The sequence below is a fragment of the Nanorana parkeri genome, unplaced genomic scaffold, assembly GCF_000935625.1.
Source record: "Nanorana parkeri isolate BGI_ZX_2015 unplaced genomic scaffold, ASM93562v1 scaffold229, whole genome shotgun sequence".
In the NCBI taxonomy this organism is placed as follows: Eukaryota; Metazoa; Chordata; class Amphibia; order Anura; family Dicroglossidae; genus Nanorana; species Nanorana parkeri.
This window is the reverse complement of record NW_017306497.1, coordinates 207,253-226,980: the sequence shown is the minus strand read 5'-3', so window position 1 is coordinate 226,980 and position 19,728 is coordinate 207,253. Positions and strand designations below refer to the sequence as shown.

The following is a 19,728-nucleotide window of genomic DNA, read 5'->3' as shown; positions in this document are numbered from 1 at the left end:
ATCCAGAACTCCGGGTAAAATTGTTCTTAACCTGTGCATTAGGGGATACCCCCACACTGCAAGGGTTAACTGCTCATTTTTGTCTAGGTTCAAAAATAAAAGTTATACTCACCTGATCCTTGGAGCCAGCTGGCTCTTAGACCAGTCCCTTCTTCCTCTCTCCCCCTCCGCTGCAGCAGTCTAAGGTCCCATAAATCATCACGCTCTATATACAGTGTGGACATACCATTGCTGCAAGGGAGGAGAGAGGCTGGAGGGAGCACTGTCCCAACCTCCTGGTTGGTATAACAATTTTTGACCCTAGGCAAAAATCAGCATTTAACCCTTAGTCGCACTGCAAGGGCTAAGAAAAATTTGACTCAGAGTTATTCTTTAATAAAATGTCACTTGGGACATCTCAATAAAGTTATAAAAAAAAGGAAAAAAAACAGCGAGATGCGGCTCAATGGAGGCCTCGTCCCTATCCCGGCACAGACACACCAGGAGCCCTGAGGTTTGTGTGAACCTAGTAACATGACTCAGCAGGAAGAGCACTTGTGTTTCCCGAGGCAGAGGGATCGGAGGGTGTATGGCGAGCTGGATATAAATGTGTACAGGAAGTCACTGCACATCTCCTATCACAGCCATCCCCCCCCCCCCCCCGATCAGTATACAGGTATGGTATGGCTATGGACTCTACAGGCGGATAGGCCCCGCCTACTTCCTTTTCCCTGTCACTGACGTCACGTCCAGCACTTTAAAGTGGATGGTGATTGGCCAGTTCCCGTACACTGAACAGACATGGCAGCGGCGGCTAGGTTGTGGATGACTTCTCGGTGCCTTTTGGCCGGTTCCCGGGCCTGGCTGTCCGGTGTACAGCGGACAAGGAGCTGGCTGCAGCCCGCGGCGGCTCGCCCCTACAGGTAATACCCTGGGTGCTGGGTTGTTTATGGGAGTCGCTGTGTAGCGGTGTCTGTCCCTATAGGTGTGTGTGTTGTGTAAGGCGGCTGGTCATGGCTTAGTGTGACCCTGTGACGGGTCACCTCGGTGCTGCTGCCTGACCTTCCGGGACTTTTAGTGCTCCAAGCTGTACTTGTGACAGTTTAGTCCCACCATTATAGTCAGCGTGTGTTGCTGTAATATGATGGGGATCAAGCTGATGTTTTTTACTTCATGGGCTCATATAAAGTGCAGGTTGTTCTACCCAGTCCCCCCCTCGCCATGTGCATTCTTCTGATTGACAGCTGTCAGTGATCCGAGGTGCTATGATAAGTCCCCAGATATGGAACATTATGGGGGCTCCCGGCTCTATCATGGCTGTCAGTGATGAGAGGTGCTATGATCAGTCCCCAGATATGGAGCATTATGGGGGCTCCCGGCTCTATCATGGCTGTCAGTGATGAGAGGTGCTATGATCAGTCCCCAGATATGGAGCATTATGGGGGCTCCCGGCTCTATCATGGCCGTCAGTGAGGGGGGGGGCTTTGTGGGCTCCCGGCTCTATCATGGCTGTCAGTGATGAGAGGTGCTATGATAAGTCCCCAGATATGGAACATTATGGGGGCTCCCGGCTCTATCATGGCTGTCAGTGATGAGAGGTGCTATGATCAGTCCCCAGATATGGAGCATTATGGGGGCTCCCGGCTCTATCATGGCTGTCAGTGATGAGAGGTGCTATGATCAGTCCCCAGATATGGAACATTATGGGGGCTCCCGGCTCTTATCATGGCTGTCAGTGATGAGAGGTGCTATGATCAGTCCCCGGATATGGGACATGGAGGGGACTGTTAGTGATCAGAGGTGCTATGATCAGTCCCTGGATATGGGATATGGAGGGAGCTGTTAGTGATCAGAGGTGCTATGATCAGTCCCCGGATATGGGGCATAGAGGTGGCTGTCGGTGATCAGAGGTGCTATGATCAGTCCCCGGATATGTTCATGGAGGGGGTTCCCGGCTCCATCACGGCTGTCCGCCTCTCACTGCAAACTACAACAAGTCAAGGACTGCGCTACTGCTCATTAACGTGCATTCACTTCCAAACAATGTGTACATTTTCATAAACATAAATTTTCCAACATATTAATATTCAGTATGACAATATTCGATGCTAGTCCTTCGTAAATCCGTATAAAGTGCTTTTGTGCAAAATCCACAGTGTGACAATGATCCTCTGAAATAAAGTGCTCCTGACTCTCGATGTGTTAAATAACTGAGAACACACTCACCAGAGATCCACGGCCATATAATCTCATGGTCAATAGGTGTAATTGTGGTGAGTATCTTTCATGGATGGGATAATCACTCTTCTGATTAAACAAATCCTCCTTTTTTTATATTACACGGCGGGTGCCGCTCACTCAGCGATGGGAGAAATCCAATATAAAAGAGGAATAAATGCGCCAAATGGTGAAGTACGTGGAAGAAATTGGATTTATCGCAACTTTTTAAGACATTTTACATTTTTTTGGAGATGACAGGTCCTCTTTAAGGTGACATTAGAGGTCTCTTAGACCCCTAGTGTTGCCTTTTCAGCTGGGGAATGATGGCTGCCTCACAGCTGAATGTAAACATAGCAGACAGTGGCTGGGAGCAATGGGCAGCCTGCTATTGGCTATTTCAAACTGTAGGAGCAAATAGCAGGCTGGCTATTGCACCTGCTTGCTGTCAATCAGCAGAGAAGGGACCTGAAGGAGAAAGTTCTTCTTCAGGTCCACCTCTGCTGATTTGACAGCAGGCAGTGGGTGGGTGCAATAGCTAGCTTGCTATTGGCTACTGCAATTTAAAATGGCCAATAGCAGGCTGGCAGCTGGATTGAAAACCCATCACGGCTGGCAGCAGGGCGGCACAGCTGGAGGGCCGATGGTAGCAGGCAGTTGGGGTGTTGGCGGCACCGAGGAGCTGTACTTTTTTTTGTTTCTTTTCCCACTGATGCTGCCGCCACAATAACTCTGCTGTTCTCCTCCCCGCTGCAGACTCAGACTGTCGGCGTTTCTCTGCACAGGCTGTAATCGTCTAAAGTGATCTATGTCCCCTCTGACACAGACCGTTGTAGCCGATTACAGCCTGTCAGAGAACGCTGACAGTCTGCAGTGGGGAGGAGAACGGCAGAGTTATTGTGGTTACAGTGGGAGAAGAAACGCAGGTATAGTGAATGGGCTGACAAAAGCCCGGCGCCAGGACACAATTTATAGTCTCTTTGGTGACCTGGCGTCCGCGATTTGTTGAGCCCTAGTTTAAGGGCTTGAGTTCGGATCATGTTAAGAATTACAGATGATGTTGAGAGTATGTAAAGGATCAGGAAATGTTAACTCAGGGAATTTAGTAAGTAGATTATAAATTCTCAATCCCTTCTCAGAAATGCATAGTGTGTGTGTGTGTGTGTGTGTGTGTGTGTGTGTGGTTTATGTAGGTTACAGTCAGGTCTCGCTCCATGTTAGATTTTGTTATGTGACCCCCATGAGATTAGGCCTGCATGTCTTCCATACAAATCCATGTACAATAGTCAAAATATTTTACTGCCAAATAATTTTTGCCAGTTAGACCGGTTTGGAAGTGATCCGTTAAAGCAGGGCTCGAAATTTCCACTCGCCTGCTCGCTTTTGGCGAGTAAAAATAAAGTGAGGGCGAGTGGAAATTTGGGTCTCCAAGTACTGGTCCGCGAGCTGGTACTATGTGGCCAGCTGACATGTCAGGCACGTGATCGCAGACCGCGTACCTGACTTGCGGGAGCAGCTCCAGGGTCTGCATCTGTGGCAGATGCAGACCGCAGAGCTGCTCCTGTCAGCTCCGGCTCCCTTGGGCCAGAGCTCTGACAGTTCTGAGCATCATCGATCCCTGGTTATCTGATTGTTGTACGGTCATTAAAATTTTGTACGATCTGCCCATCTTGGACAGGCAGATCGTACTTGCGATCATTGCAAGTCCTACCCGCTGAGGGGCGGGTTTCCAATGAATGCAGTGCTGAGCGGGCAGTGTGCGCTTGCGCACACAGGCCTGTGCGGCATTAGTCTTCCGACCACGCCACCAACCCGCCAAAAATCGTACGATTTTCGGCAGGTTTTCGAGCGTGTTTGGAAGATTAAAGTCGTACGACCTTACAGTAGAAGCGGTCGCATGCTGCCCATACGCCTGCCGATTATCGTACGATCGCAGGATCACCCGCAATTATCGTACGTTACTCGGCAGGTGTATGGACACCTTTAGTGTATGTGTATATTAGCCCCCATTCACACCTACAGTATATTTCAGGTGTGATTAGCGATTCCTGTGTCAGGAACTTGCGTTTTCCTGCAGCAGGAATCCCTAATCTGCCGTTTACAAGCGGCAACTATCAGAAGATAAGAATTATCATAAGATTAAAAGAGGGTGTGTTTAGGGGCGGAGTTAAGGCTGGGGCAGGGTAAGGGTTAGGTGGGGCACCTGGTGGCTAGTAACTCTTAAGGCCTGGCTAGTAGCTCAGGACTTGAAATTTTGAGCCCTGCGTTATGGTAACTAGCAGCTGAGACCATATCACTATGTTTGATATGTTTTGTTAGCATAGAACAGAGGTGGACACATTTCTACATCAGAAATGTGATATGTTATGGGCTTTCTGATTGTGCTGTCCGCTGGCTGGCTGGGATAGGCAGGCTGTCTTCTCTCTCGCTTTCTTGTGCAACCCCCATCTCCTAGCGCATTCCACTGACTTCTGTTTTTGCAGGACATGCTGTCATTTGTAGTACTCCATAACTGATGTGATAGTAAGTAAGTAAACTCTAGTGTAATTTTTGTGGAGCTTCAGCTCCTAGCATGCTTTGCTAAGATAACCAGCTAAAAGTCTGCGAATATGGTCCTAATACAAGACAGCTGTGTAATTTTACTTGAACCTTGCTGTGCTTTGTGGATTTCTTCTAGATCTGTACAGTAATCCAGAGTGAGACTTTTCCTCTGTGCAGGAGCTTCCGATAATAAAGACCAGTCACTGTTGCTCCCTCTCCTTGTGCAGGGTGACTGGTCTTATCTCCGCCCCCCTCCTGTAGTGTTTTTTTTTTTTACAGACAGCCTGTAGTGAATTGGTCCCCCCCAGCCCTCTTCCCAGGCTATGTGCAGCACAGTGACATTTAGAGCTGCAGCTAACGATTATTTTCAAAATCGATTAGTTAGCCGATTATTAAGTTCGATTAATCGGTTAATCGGATAAACAATAAAATAAATGTTAAAAAATGGCTCCACTGATGGGACTACTAGTTTGTATTGAGATTGCACTCCATCACTGGAGTAAGCTTGGGGCGGTGGAATAAAAAAAAAAAAGAAAAAAGTGTGGTGTGCAATATATAGTGAAATGGAAAGTGTAAAATTATACAGCAATCAATGCAGAATGGCACTGGCTATAGAGGACTACAAATCCCAGCAATAGTACAATATACAGCGCAATGCAGAATATCACCAGCTATAGAGGAGCACAATAAATCCCAGTAATAGAACATTATAGCTGGCGGTATTCTGCATTGCGCTGTATAATGTACTGTTGCTGGGTTTTGTAGTCCTCTATAGCTAGTGGTATTCGGCATTGCACCACTGTATAATGTATTATTGCTGGGATTTGTTGTGCTCCTCTATAGCTGGTGGAATTCCGCATGGCGCTGTATAATGTATTATTGCTGGGATTTGTACTCCTATATACAGCGCAGTGCAGAATATCACCAACTATAAAGGAGTACAACAAATCTCAGCAATACATTATACATGCAGTGTACAATGTATTGCTGGGATTTGTATTCCTCTATAGCTGATGGTACAATGCTCTACGTAATATACAGCACAACGTACCATCAGCTATAGAGGAATACAAATCCCAGCAATACATGATAGAGCACCATGTGTGGGAGTGTGCAGGCTTACCTGAGCAGTCTTCCAGCAACTTTCTTCTGAGATCGGGCCTGTCCATTGTCGGCTGTCATCCCCCCACACCTGCTCCTCCTTACTACATCTCCCTGCGTCCCTGTGCCGATCGTGGAGTGTGAGGCGGGAAGGAGGTGCGGCGTGTAGAACGTGGATGCGGGTCTGGCAGCGGTGAGCGTGAGTTGGGGAAAAGGTGCGGCGCGCAGTGTGTGTGGCCAACTGATCGGAAGCCGATTAATCGATTATTGAAAAAGTTGACAACTTTTTCAATAATCGATTATAATCGATTATGTCGATTAGTTGTTGCAGCCCTAGTGACATTACTTTTTACAATGCTATGTTACCTTTATTTAGAGCTCAGGGCCTCCATTTTTCTGGCCTGGGGTGTCTGTTGTTGTGTTGCTCCTCCCGACGCTGGCGGTGCAGATAAGAAGACAGCGCTGTGGTCGTGCGACCTCTGATAAGTTGTTTTTGCTTTGTGTATTGGCAAAAAGTAGTTTCTTAATAAAGTACAATCTATGTTCTTCTGGCACTACACGCAATGAAAGCTTTTTCCATTCCCTGAGCGGTCTCCATTAATCATGACATCTATTCATTGTTTACATTGTGGCCCTTGGCAGGAAGTTCACTCCTTTCCTATACGTAACGGTCATGATAACTTTGCTCTGGGTTCACTTTATTCCTATAGGCTGCATCACACCTATGCATTTCATATTCTGCCTTCTGAAACTGCATGGGGCATGTTATGTTAGGTTTTGCTGTGCCCTGCCATTCCCATTAATAGGCCCTTTAACTCTTGTGGACGGATCCAAAAACCAGAAATGAACTTTTTCAGCCAACGCATGGAACAAATGTGAGCTAGCATGATTAAAACCAATGGCAAACCTCTGTATATGCGTCTAACGTGTGACTGGGCCTTTAGGTTCCATTCACACATTAGCGGTTTTCCTAATCATAAAAACCAAATCCAATGTATCTTGTTCACACCTGCTCAACGTATGCATAGGAACGTGGATTCCGCACGTTCCGGCTATAGTAGCCGCAAACACGCGGAATCTGCGCGTATGTTCGAAACCGCGCAGCAAATGCTATGTGTGAATGGAGCCTGACATTTGTCAATTGAAGGCTAAAATGATATTAAAGTCCCAATATTTTTAAGCTATTTCAAATGCTGATGAAATCACTTACGGCGGATGCTGCTCCTTGATGTTTAGATTCCTGCAGAATCAGCTGCTCCCCCTGATATCCTGTTTTTAGGGGTTTCTTTCCCTTTTACAGGGTCCTACGGAGCCACCCTTGTGTGTGTGCTAGTAAGCTGTGTGTGTCTCTACAAACCCACAGACACAGCAAGGCAATCCTCACCCCTGCTCCCCACTCCTCCCTCCTTCCTTCTGCCAGCTAGTAGATGGACAGCTGCTGGAGACTGTGCCCTCCCTTGTAATCTGTACTGGACAGGAAGTTCAGGGGAGTTGATCTGAGAGAGTTGGAGCTGTTCAGAAACATGATGATTAAGTGTTTACTTTTAGCAATACATTACTAGGCTTATTTTGTTCGATCTGGATTCATTATTGAAAAAAGAGGGAAGATGATTAACTCTTTCAGGGTGGCTACCCCCCCAAACTGCAAGGGTTAAATCATCTCTTCCACACTGTCTAGGAAGGAAAATAATGTTATAGTCACCCGATCCTCTGATCGGCTTGCTCTTAGACCAGTCCCTGTAGCCTCTCTCCCCCTCCACTGCAGAGGCCTAAGGTTCCGTAAATCATCACACACAGTGTATAGGATATAAGGACACTGAGTTACATTCCATTGCTGCAGCGGAGGAGGAGACAGGATGGAGGGAGCGCTGTCACAATCGGCCAGATTGGGGGAGTGTGTCTTTTTCTTCAACTCTTGGCCAAAAGCAGCAATAAACCATTGTAGTGCTTGGGAAGCCCCACTACAAGAGTTCATAACTATTGCTTTAACCTCCCTGGCGGTATGATGTTTAATTTTTTTCATGTCTTTTTTCGGTCTATTTTTTATTGAATTTTTTTCGTATGTCGTTTATTTCGTTTTTGTTTTTTAATATCCTGCCGGTTCTGCTCCCCTGCGACGCGTACGCTCGCAAGCGACGGAAGCCGGCATCGGCCGCAGAACACAGCGCGGCTTGAGGGACAAGGTAAGTAAATGCTATGCGGCTTTCCCGAGTGTAGCTCGGGGTTACCGCTTATGGTATGGGGATAACCGCCAGGGAGGTTAATGATGTCTAATTCCTGCTGTCAACCTAGAGCTTGACTTTTCTTACAAGGGGAGCAAGAGCTAACAGACCAGCCTGACTGACAATGAGGAATCTTTAACACTTGTTCTGTGGGTATGCATGCTAAAACGCAGCTTTGTAATGCATGGCAATACTGATGAGTCCTGCGTTGTTAGCAAGTGGAAATCTTTAACGGATATATTTCACAATGTGTGTTAGAAGCCTCTGATGAAAGCTTCCACTGGCTGACTTTCAAGCACCAGGCTAATTTTGAGATGATTCCTCGAGTTGTAGAATAGCAAGTTCATGACCGATTCCTTGAAGATTGTCCGTCAAATATGTGCACACATAAAGGATTGCAGTGTGGAATAGATAGTCAGATAACCGCTTAAGAGGTGGGACATGAACCATGTCAGACAAGTGCAACTGAATCTGAAATGTTTTTTTTATTTTAGATGGAGTGCAGAGGGATTAGACCACCTGTCAGGCTTTTATTGCTGTCTGTGCCACATTAGGGAGATTCTCTCTATTTTTCCCTGGTAGCTGTTGTCACTGAAAGGGAAAGCAAACACTTTGGGTTGTCATTAGAACAGGAATAGATAGGAAATCTTCCAGTGGGGACACTACTGGTGACCCTGCTGACCAGTAGAGATTTCCCTCTTTTGAGGGATTTGCTCTCACTTCCTGTTGTGGCTATTGGACAGGAAGTAAAGGGCATTCTCCCCAATGAGACAGATGGCAAAAAAAAAGCGGACAGGGGGTCAAAATCCTCCCATACACTATCCAAAATGAAAACAAAATTGTCTTCAGCTCTACCTTTTTAAGATTTCCAGTTGTAGCATACCTAATAAGCATCTTCACTTACCGGCATGGATTGGCCGAGGGCGGTAAATTCATCGTAGTCTATTAATACCACTAGTCTTTCCCTGATCCTCTGCTAAATGACAGGCCTACGTTCTCTGTTGGAAGGGGCTTATGATCTTGGTAAAATGGAATCTCTGACCAACGCCCCAAGGCAGAACACACTTCTACTTGACATGGTTGGCATAATGTCCAGAAGCTCTGCGGCCTGTAAACTGAAGGCAAATGTTCCTTGCTTATGGCTGTGGGATTGCCTTGGAATGTGTGCACTGAACACAAGGACTGCAGCATCCAGCCATGATGAATGACACTGACTATTAGTACCGCGTTATCGGACACACCTTGGTGGCAGTTATGTGACCGGTTTGATGGATTCATTTCTGATTATGAATGTGTCTATATAAGTTTGTCATATTCAACTAAGCGAATATATTCTAATCGCTGAAACATTTCTTCATTTTTGGTAAAATGGGTTCCCTTTTTTATTCTCTTGCAGCTCAGATGGAACGGTGACAGTGAAGTTTATAAATCGGGATGGTTGCACACTTGTAACAGAGGGGAAAGTAGGAGAGTCCCTCCTGGATCTTGTTGTGGAGAAGAACTTGGACATTGATGGTTTTGGCAAGTATACATGCTTTGTTGGTGGGACACTTTACCTACTTATTGGTCCCAGAGGTATAACTGGGGGTTGTGGTCCTTGGGTTAGTCCCCATTCACACTAAGGTGTTTTACCTAAGCGACAAAACACAAGGAATCCCATTCATTTCTATGGCCCCTGTTCACACTTGAGTATTTTGTCGCAAGCAGAAAAACACCTGTCCCAGGAAAATGTACGTGAGCTACTTTTTGGCAGATTACAAACTGCTTGCAACAAAACGCTCAGGTGTGAACAAGGGCCATAGAAATGAATAAGATTCCTTGTCTGGAGCGTTTTGTTGCGCTTGGCTTTGAGCGACAAAACATGCAGGTGAACTTGTATGCAAATGATAACTATTAAGACTGTTAACCATTCACCTGGTGTAGACAGTAAAAGAATGGAGAAAATGCTCGTGAATTCTAGAGAAATCTCTTCTCTGGGCTCTCTCTCCTGTACTAGACATGTGACCGGAAGCCAAGACATTTGTTCTTGGACTCTGCTGAAGGTAAGGTGCAAGTAATTTGAATTCATAGCCATCAAATTAGCAAAGCCTAGTTGTTGGTCATGTGACTAGCACTTGAGGGATCCCTGAACAAAATTTCCCACAGGAAAAATTAGTACTTCAACCCTTCTATTTAAGGGCAGGACTTCTAGCTTTTCCTTTTAGGCCAGCTATAGACAATGGACATAGGATGTCTTCATCTGTCACATGCTTGTCCTATAACCATGCACACTAGTCTCTGCCAGTGCTCTAATATGTGAGCATTTCAAGAAGTGGTTGGGGGAGTTGGGTGTGGTATATGGAACATTTGACAGATGCCCCAAACGCTTAATGGCTGTCCATCAATGCAGAATTCTGTCCTCCAAATCCTTCTAAGGGGGCCCCAAGCCTGGTTTCCATGCACTGATGATGTGATGGGCAAAAGCAATTTTGCATGAATGGCTCTATATTTGCACTATACATCATCTGTTCTGGATGTTCATCTAGCTGATGGGGCGTGAAGCAGCATGGCTTTGTCCTGAAATGAGGATTTTTCCCAGACATTGTCCAGGGCAGCATCTGAGAGATGGGATCCTCCCACTTGAAACAGAAAATGCATCATCCACAATTAGAATAAAAAGCGCGGTCCCTCCTAACCACCTCCCAGTATTTTGTGTTTCCTCCGGCCGAAGAGGAGCATCGCAACGTTTGTTATTTTACTCCAGGGCTATCGTGCTAGATAGCAGGGGCCTCTTGAGGCATGCGGCTCTCACTCGCAGGGTCTCATGCACAGGACATTTCCCAGGACTGGTCCCCCCAGAGTCCTTACAAAGAATGTTTGCCCAGAGGTTGCCCTCGATAATGGAAGGAGATTGCAACCATCCTCGCTGGTGTAGTGTCTCCAGATGGAGTTCCCCGGAGTGTCCTGCTAAAGGAATTGACGGATGACCTGATGGACTCTCTGGCTGGCAGCAGAGCTGGGTCACAGCAGGACACGAATACTGTGCCTTATCGGCAATCCACATCAGCAAGCAGGGGCACCAGGAGTGGGAGAGGAGTGTGAGTCCAAACGGCAAGGGTGTGCACACCCGTCGGACTCTTCACCACAGGCTGCTTCTCCCATTCTGGGGGTTCAAAGCGCCAGCTCCAAGGTAGGCGAGTCTACAGTTGAAAAGTCCCCCCTACCTGTACCCTTCTTGCTCTGGGGGCCTGCTTCGGTGGGGCAAAGGGTACTTGGCTCAATTTATGCACCTCCCAATGGGTCTCTCCAGGGGGGGTGCAGCTTGGTCTCAGGTGGCAGGCTCTAAGCCCTTCCCTCGGAGGATAAGGCCCTGCCAGCAGAAGCCAACACACCCTAAGATGTGCTTCCTTCATTGACAAATTGTTTTTATTTCCGGGCCAAGCTATTCTGCCAGATCTGTGTATCTCCAAGGAGAGGCATGCATGAGAGAGAGTCCATGGTCATATCTCCCTCACACAGAGAGGATCTGGCTCCCCAGGGACTGGGGATGGATCCTGGCAGTATCTTATTTAGGACAGCCCGGCTGTTCCACCTTTTTTTTCTTTGGATTTTTGCTGCACTCTCCCCTCTAATATACACCTTGTACTGGAAAGTATTCCTTGCAGCGTTGGTGTCATAGAAATCCATGGAATGATTTATGTTGTGGACACCTCCGGACAATCTTGGGGCTCCTACCTCTTGGGCAGCAGTGTGTGTGTGTGTCCCCTTACCTCTGGTGCCTCATTTTTCCCTCTAGGGTTAAAACCTGATAAGACTCTAGGTATTCGGCATTAGCTGATGAAACAAATAAGCGGATATGCTATAATCTTATCCCACCAGAATAAGACGACTAGTAATGTTTTTACTGCCGTGCCAGAAATCCTTGCCTATCATCTTTAATACAGCAGAAGTGTGTGTGGTACCTCTGCAGAAATTGAGGTGGATAAAGGCAATTACATGCGTTATATAAAATTAAAAAAAAATATATAACATAATATAAATAGATTATTCAAATACTCTGTATCTGTGCATCCCTAATCAAAACTGTATTGGTCTGTGCTAAATAGCGCTTCCCAGTGGTCAGCGTGGTCCCCAGACCACGCTGACCAATGAGTGCTTGCAATTTGTGAGCGAAATTCAAAATGAATAGGGCAGGACTGCGCTGGACAGTACGGGGTAAGAACAGTACACCTGTACCGGCGGAGGGTAAGGACTGTGTGCCGAAAGGTAAGTATAGCCGGGGGGTTTTGGGAGAGACTGGGGCCAGATTTGATCGGGTAATTCCATTTTCCCATATTACCTGGGAAAGTGAACTTGCCCTTTAATGCACATTGTGCGTGTGAGAGAGTTCTGCTGCCTCTCTACCACAATACGGCACAGTGAAATGGCGGCAGCACTCAACGCACACACACAATGTCCTATGCGTGCGTTTATTTGCATGCAGATGGCGGGGGCAGCGGGGTTTTTTTTTTTTTTTCCTTTTTTTAAAAATAATTTTTTGTACTTTTTCATAACTTTTTAAAAATTTTTATAATCCCCCCCACCTAATTTTATTCCTATCACATAGGGATTTAAAATCCTCTAAGTGATAGTTTGGAGGTGACAGGTTCTTTTTATGGAACCTGCCCTCCAACACAGAACTGATGTTCTGTGTAGTTCCTGACAGCTGAGACAGGTGGCGCTGTGATCACAGCGCACCCTGTCTCAGTGATAACACAGAGCAGACGAAAAACCTCCGTTTTTCGTCTGCTCTATGGTGAGCTCATGTTCCTTGGTTTCGGGTCCGCATGCAAGTCACAGTTGATGGCAGAAGATTAGATGCGTCTGGACGCATATGCAGGACGCATATGCACGTAGTTGCATGCGTGCGTAAGTCCTTAAAGCAGATAGGAGCATATTTTTGGCCACCTTGCTGGCCAGATTTTTTCTCTGCACATGGAGGCATGGGGTGTAAATGGCAAGTATGAATCTAGCTGTATGCCGCCTACCTTATGTATACGGGCACCTATGTAACCCTGGTTGGCTTTAGCTCACCATATGGGGGTTCCCCTGGACAGGATGTTGTTAGTGCATCCTTTTACCGGACGCATACAATTTAAACATCTATTGGACTGTTTATAGCATACGTTCTGTTAGTGGGTCTTCAATGGGGCATAGCTTTTTTCCAGGCTATTCCATGAATATCACTAGCTGTGTCTTGTATCCACCCCAAGCATGTCTTCAGGTGGTCGACTTCATGCTTTTCTGTTCGATTTTCACACAGGAGAATTGGCCTTATATCTGGGAGGGTGTCAAGGATGTATTTGCCCTGCGTGTGAATGGCTCAGGAATACTGCTGCATTCAGAAGGCTTTTTGCATGCTCAGGCACACGCTTTAGAGAAATGTTATACAGTCCAAAATCAAAAGCAGTGTGTTTGCATGCCTGGAATGTAACACATAGGTGTGATTTGAGACTATTGTTCTGGACACACACCCGAATGCAGGAGATATGGACAAGCCATAATAAACAAGATCACTGCAGAGACAGGCTACATACTTCAGGGTTCATGGTTGTGCCTGCACCTGTGTACTATAGGCATCGTGTAGAGATAAGTCTATTGGGTACAACGACATGGTCTGGAGTTTTTACCCCAACAGGTTCAGTATGTTGAAGTGACGACCTGCTTGTGTTTTTTTCCATACATCACCTGCTCTATTCTGCCTATAGTATCGGAGGGGTGTCGGACCTTAGGATCATAGGCCAGCCATATGATATTTGTTTTCCCTAGCTTCATATCTAACCCCTGCCAATTGCCTGACACTGCCTCCGTGGCCAGAAAGTCAGATTGAACTGTTCTAGGAACCGACTTATTTCCTCCTTCGCACCACCCATGGGTACAGTCAAGTATTGTGGCTCTACAGTTACAATGTACGGGAAGTGTTGTCATTCCTGCTTGGACAGTGCTCAGTTTGCCAAGCCATGTAACTGATAGCAGCACACGAGTATCAGTTGTATTCAGGGAGGACTGCAGGAGGCAGAACCCCCTCTGTGTTGGGGTCTGATTCATTTGTCAGGGGGCTGGTGGTTTTCCTGGCAATCCAATGTAAAAATGTTCTTCTCTTCCCTCTCATTGAATACTAATTATATGAACTACAATATCCCCGTATTGTGTATTACTGTGTTTTTTTGGCTGTGCAAGGGAATAGGAACCATTTCAATTGTTCTGTATTCCATTGTTCATCTGTTAGTAAACTCCATCACCATTTATAGTTAGTGACAAGCTACTATTATCCTTTTTATTAAACCTCCTGTAGATTCTTCTGCCAGTATGTTTATAACACAGCTTTTGTTTTGTCATGGACGGAATGTGTGGAATTACTTGATGGTAATATACAGCCCCGATGGCATGAAGCATTCTCCGAATGTAGGTCGGAGTTCAGGAATGTACAGAAGTGGTGTATTTACTGATGTATAATTGCAGCTGTAGCACATATAGGGCCCCTTCATACTATTCACATATGTTGCAGTAAAACATACGTGCTTTACTGCATGGTGTTAATCCTCTTCATTCCGATGTTACATGTACATATGAAAATGCAGCTCAATAACAAAGTTAAAGCAGTCAACGAACTGCTGCTATCCAGGGAAGACTGGCATAGTCAACGTTCACTTGGTTTATCTTTTACAGAATCCTTTGTAGCCAGATTCAGCAGGCTTAGTACAGTGCTTCTGAGCAGCGCAGCAAATCTCTGTGACCTTGTTTTATTACTGCAGTTTGTGTGGGGTCCAGGGAATACTTGGGCTGCAGGTTTGGCTACTCCCATGCAGGATAAATAACAAGATGGTAATACTGGCATGTAGCTTGTGAGTTCGCTACACAAGATAAATGCCAAGATGGAAATCACTGCCACTGAAGTCAACACAAGCCCAACCAACAGGGCATATCTTCCTGGTGACCTCGTATACACAGCTCAGGTAATTTAGTGTCTTAGCTATTCTGATTAATTACCTCCTGGATAGTTACAAATGATGAACTGCTAGTGAGATTTGAGAATGGGGCTGGGAAATGGTGCACTAAAGTATTACTCTGCCTTCCCTGTACACCTTTTTCTGTGGTTTTATGATTTTTAGAGAGACTGTACTTTAGCACAGCAATAGCTTCTGACTTATGTGATGTGTTCAGAATGTGTACATTTTGCATTATGCAAGAAATCTTTTTAACTGCCCTTGAAGCTTGGCATCCCCTAATAGAGCTCGGTTATTACAGGCTTACATTGGATCTGTCACATAGGCTGTGAAAATCATGCATGTATCCCGGGGGGTGGCTGGTAAGGAGAACAAATGGCATATTCCACTGAAGGCAATGATCTGGAAATTGATCACCAACGCTGAGACGATTAGAGGGCCCATTCCAGTGCTTAGCATACTCTGGCAGTACATCAGAGAGCAGTTATACATGACTTGTAGAGCTCATAGATGGTACAGACCATATCGGCAATTGCAATACAGAACACATAACTGGAAACAGACATACTGTTTGGTAGGGTTCACAACATCCCAAATGGCCCATTATAGCAAAAATAGGTTTTACAATAGGTTCTATGCTTCTAGATGCTAAATGTTCAGCTAAATGCTTGTGCGTGTCTTTGTCTCTTGTTAAGTTGGTAATAGTCCATCATTCTGAGACGGCTCATTGTGTCTCCAGCAGTCATAATCTTCATTTCCCTATTTACTCTTTTTCTTCATAAGGGGTCCACACCTGGTCAGTGGAGACCAGATCCAATTGTCCCAGCGATTGTGACCGTAAGGACCCCCAAATGCCACTAAGACCAATTGTGGGCAAGTCCATCATTCCGTGATGAAATAAATGGTCACCAACACTCCATGTTTTCTTCAAAACAAAATCCTTTTATTCATTCTAGCAGGTCATATCACCATGCGTGGCATTGTTCAACCACTTGAGTCCCAGCCACCATTTAAAATAGTGCTTGGATAGCAGCGGTTTGCCCTAGCACCATTTTTTTTTTTTTTTAAACCTGCGGCTGGTCGGAGTGGCTCCTGGGGGTCCTTTTGGTCATCGCAGGGACCATTGTCTCTATCAACTGGGACCCAGCACTAAGCACAGTAGTTGAAAGGATCTCCACTGACCAGGTGTGGACCCCTTATGAAGAAAAAGAGTAAATAGGGAAATGGAGAAGATTATGACTGCTGGAGAGACAATGAGCTGTCTCAGATTGATGGACTTGTACCCAACTTAACAAAAAGAAGAGACGCACAAGCATTTAGCTGAACATTTAGCATCCAGAAGCATAGAACCTATTGTAAAACCTATTTTTGCTATAATGGGCTATTTGGGATGTTGCGAACCCTACCAATATTAATTTCTTCATCGCGTGTCTTGCTTTTACGAGTCTCTCGTATTCACTTTCAACAATAGGGTTCCGTTGTTTGTCTTCTAAGAATACTGTTCCACATTTGGGCTGCATTCTCTCATGTTCTAGCTGTATAAGCACCCTATTGAATTGACGAATTGCTTCCAACAGGTGCATGCGAGGGGACGCTGGCCTGCTCTACCTGTCACCTCCTCTTTGAAGATCACATATTCCAGAAGCTGGAATCGGTCACCGATGAGGAAATGGACATGCTGGATCTTGCCTATGGACTCACTGAAACGTAATCTTATTCATCTGCTCTCATCTCAACCCCTGAAAGGGAAATGTAGTTAAAATGAAAACCTTACATTTGTATTTCTTTATAGTTTGCAATAGTTTCTACACTATTGTAGCATAGCAGCGGTCTAGGTTTTATCAGGACTCCATAGCACGTAATAATATCACAATTCAATTGTATGTAAGCCCAACAAAAACCAATTCAAAATATTGTGGCTTAGCAGTCCTTGGATGTGGTGGCTGCATTGGTGGAGTTTTCTTTTGTTGATCCTGACCATAACACACTTTGTTTCCTAGGATGAGAAGGCTCGTTAAGACATTGTCATCTTTGTTAGTAAAAGAGGAGGGGTTGTGTACGTCTTCTGACTCCTTCAGGCTATTTTTACTCTGCTTTTCTTTCACATTGTCTTTACAAAAGCACAATAATACAGGTGTGTAAAACTGGAAGACACAATTGGCATATTACATGGCTATTGACCTCTTATATGCACACACATATTGCTCACCATATCAATGAAAACTACATTGTGCAACAAAGTCAATAGTAAACAAAAAGATGCCCCAGCGCTTGAAAGGAGCAGAAAGATGCCTAAATCATAAGCACTCTATTCAAAAACTAATGGGTAGGTATAAGAAAAATGAGATGTAGATTGGGCAGGTTAAAGGATAGAGATGGGTAAGGGGGTAGTAAAGAGGGTGAAGACTATTGTAGAATGAGAGGAAAAGCGCGTACCAGCCCTCACAGCTATGCCTAGCAGGAAGAAATAAAACAAAAGACAAAGGTGTCCGCATCAATATGTTCTGCAGGACTAGGTAGGGATGAAAAAAATCCCTTTGTTGGAATTACTTATAGATCATCCAAGCCCCCAACATGATCTCAAACTTATTGGTGCTGTCATACTCTATAGCCGCCAGACATTCTATATTCATGATACCATTTGTCTGCCCACAAAGAGGAAGAAATCTCAAAATTGCCCAGGAATTATTATTAGTGCAACTTTTGGAGAGCTATGGACTTCATCAAGATCAGTTGAATTGTACAAGCCTATAACTTTATCCCTAAAAGTTCATATTCCCACCAAGTTTGTAAAAATGAACCAGCATATTGATGACAAACCTCAAACTGGGCAGGGTAGTTTGCATGTCATATACAATGGGTTGAGTGTTTTTGAAGTTTGTGTTAATAGAGAGGTCAACATGGCTTTCGACTAAAAGGAATACACTTTACAGAGGATAGACCTTGTGTAGAGTTTCCCATACAGGCTGTAAGTGGGAAAACGCAAAATAAAATTTACCCTATTAAAGTGACACTGAACTCAGGAGTTAAATCCTAAATATGCCTTCAAATATATTTTACTATTAATGAAAATCTATCTTATTTGTGTATCATTCAGATCCTCAAAGCGTCTCTGAATTGGTGCTGACACTGTCCTTTCTTCTGGAGGCTGGCTACTTTTGTCCTCCATGGTCCCAGTGTGTGTTCTAAAGTAACCTCCGCTCCAAGCTCAATCCTGTGATGGATTACAATCTCACGTTTATTTGACCAATTTGTATTAAGACTGTAGTCCATCACAGGAGTGAGCTTGGAGTGGTGGCTACTTTTGTTCCCAATGGTCCCTATGTGTGTTGTAAAGTAGCCACCACTCCACGCTCGTTCCGGTGATGGACTACAGTCTTAATACAAATTGGTCAAATAAACATGAGATTCTAATCCATCACGGGAGTGAGCTTGGATCGGTGGCTACTTTACAACACACATTACATAATACAGTAAACTCTCAGTAAACTCTCAGTTATCCGGTATTCAACTAACCAGAACTCTCATCTAACCAGAAAAAATCCCCAGTCTACTCACTGTTTTGCTGATCTGTGGCATGTATTCTGGAAATGATTGTGTGTCTATTTGTTTTTGATTACTGCATTTCAATATTAATATGAAGTCAATTTATTTTAGACCTATTTTTAATAGTAATTCTCAAGCAACCAGAAACTACATTTTATCTGGAATCTACCAATCCCCGTGGATGGCGGATAACGGAGTTTACTGTATTGTCTTTGGGAACAAACCAGGCTTTCTTTAGGCAATATTGCCTTGCTACAATTATTTTTTTAATGTAATTTTTAGACCGTTAAAAAAAAAAAGAAATATTTTGACCTGTGCTTTTATCTCCTCGCTATCATTACACTCAAAATGGACTGTGAAGCTGCATACTAGGGTGAAAAGATGTTCAGGACATGGGTTGGCAAAAAATTAGGTGACCACGAATTTGATTATAATTCAAAAAGAGTGATTGAGAACACATTCAATCCAAATGTGCACAATTCACATTAGTAAATGCTAACACCATGCTGCAATGAAAAAAGTGGTTGTGGAGAAACTCCTTTTCTTATTATGGGAAGGGGGGTCCTCGGGCCAGATATTTTTGATCTGGTTGGTTGCCTGGATCATACTTTTGACTTTTTAGAAAACGTAAAAATATAGCAGGGTAAATGGCAGGTAAGCAGAAGTTGGATGCAGAGATCTTATTGCCAGAGTCCCCGCAGACATAAGAAGTCGAATGTACTGTACTGAACTGAATTTGTAGTATCGGACCTGGTGTTTTTTCTCCCACTGAGTATAATATAACCCTTTTTTCTCTTCTAGATCACGATTGGGTTGCCAAATTCTACTCCAACCATTCATGAATGGAATGACCGTAAGGGTCCCGGAATCTGTAGCAGATGTCCGGCAAGCAATGGATATGGGCAAGAACTCTTGAAATACACCAAATAAGAACCAATATATTAACTTTTGACATGTTTTGGTTTTTTCTTTATTTTTATAATAGTTCTTAATCCTATGTAATGAGTTGCATTAAGCTCCTGTTAACAAAATGTATTTTTAAATATGCATTCAATTTTTTTAATTGTTTTTTTTTTTTTTTTTTTTTCACCTACCTGTTTCTCACTTAGTGATTGGGAAGTAGCTGTGATATCTGCATATTGTAGTGATAAGACAGG

General features: G+C 44.6%; 1 protein-coding gene across 1 annotated transcript; it reads left to right on the top strand.

Annotated features, from left to right (window-relative positions):
• The first annotated feature begins 735 nt into the window (after positions 1-735).
• On the top strand, positions 736-19,492 carry FDX1 (ferredoxin 1). Its single transcript, XM_018556244.1, has 4 exons — positions 736-902; positions 9,457-9,581; positions 16,603-16,732; positions 19,373-19,492. The coding sequence occupies exons 1-4, from the start codon at positions 781-783 to the stop codon at positions 19,485-19,487; spliced, it is 492 nt and encodes a 163-aa protein (XP_018411746.1). The 5' UTR covers positions 736-780; the 3' UTR covers positions 19,488-19,492.
• The last annotated feature ends 236 nt before the right edge of the window (positions 19,493-19,728 follow it).

Bases quoted from the DNA above. Each gene is read 5' to 3' on its own strand.
- FDX1 (XM_018556244.1), top strand. From the start codon at position 781: ATGGCAGCGGCGGCTAGGTTGTGGATGACTTCTCGGTGCCTTTTGGCC. The intron at 903-9,456 runs GTAATACCCTGG...ATTCTCTTGCAG, and splicing joins GCGGCGGCTCGCCCCTACAG to CTCAGATGGAACGGTGACAG. The intron at 16,733-19,372 runs GTAATCTTATTC...TTTCTCTTCTAG, and splicing joins GCCTATGGACTCACTGAAAC to ATCACGATTGGGTTGCCAAA.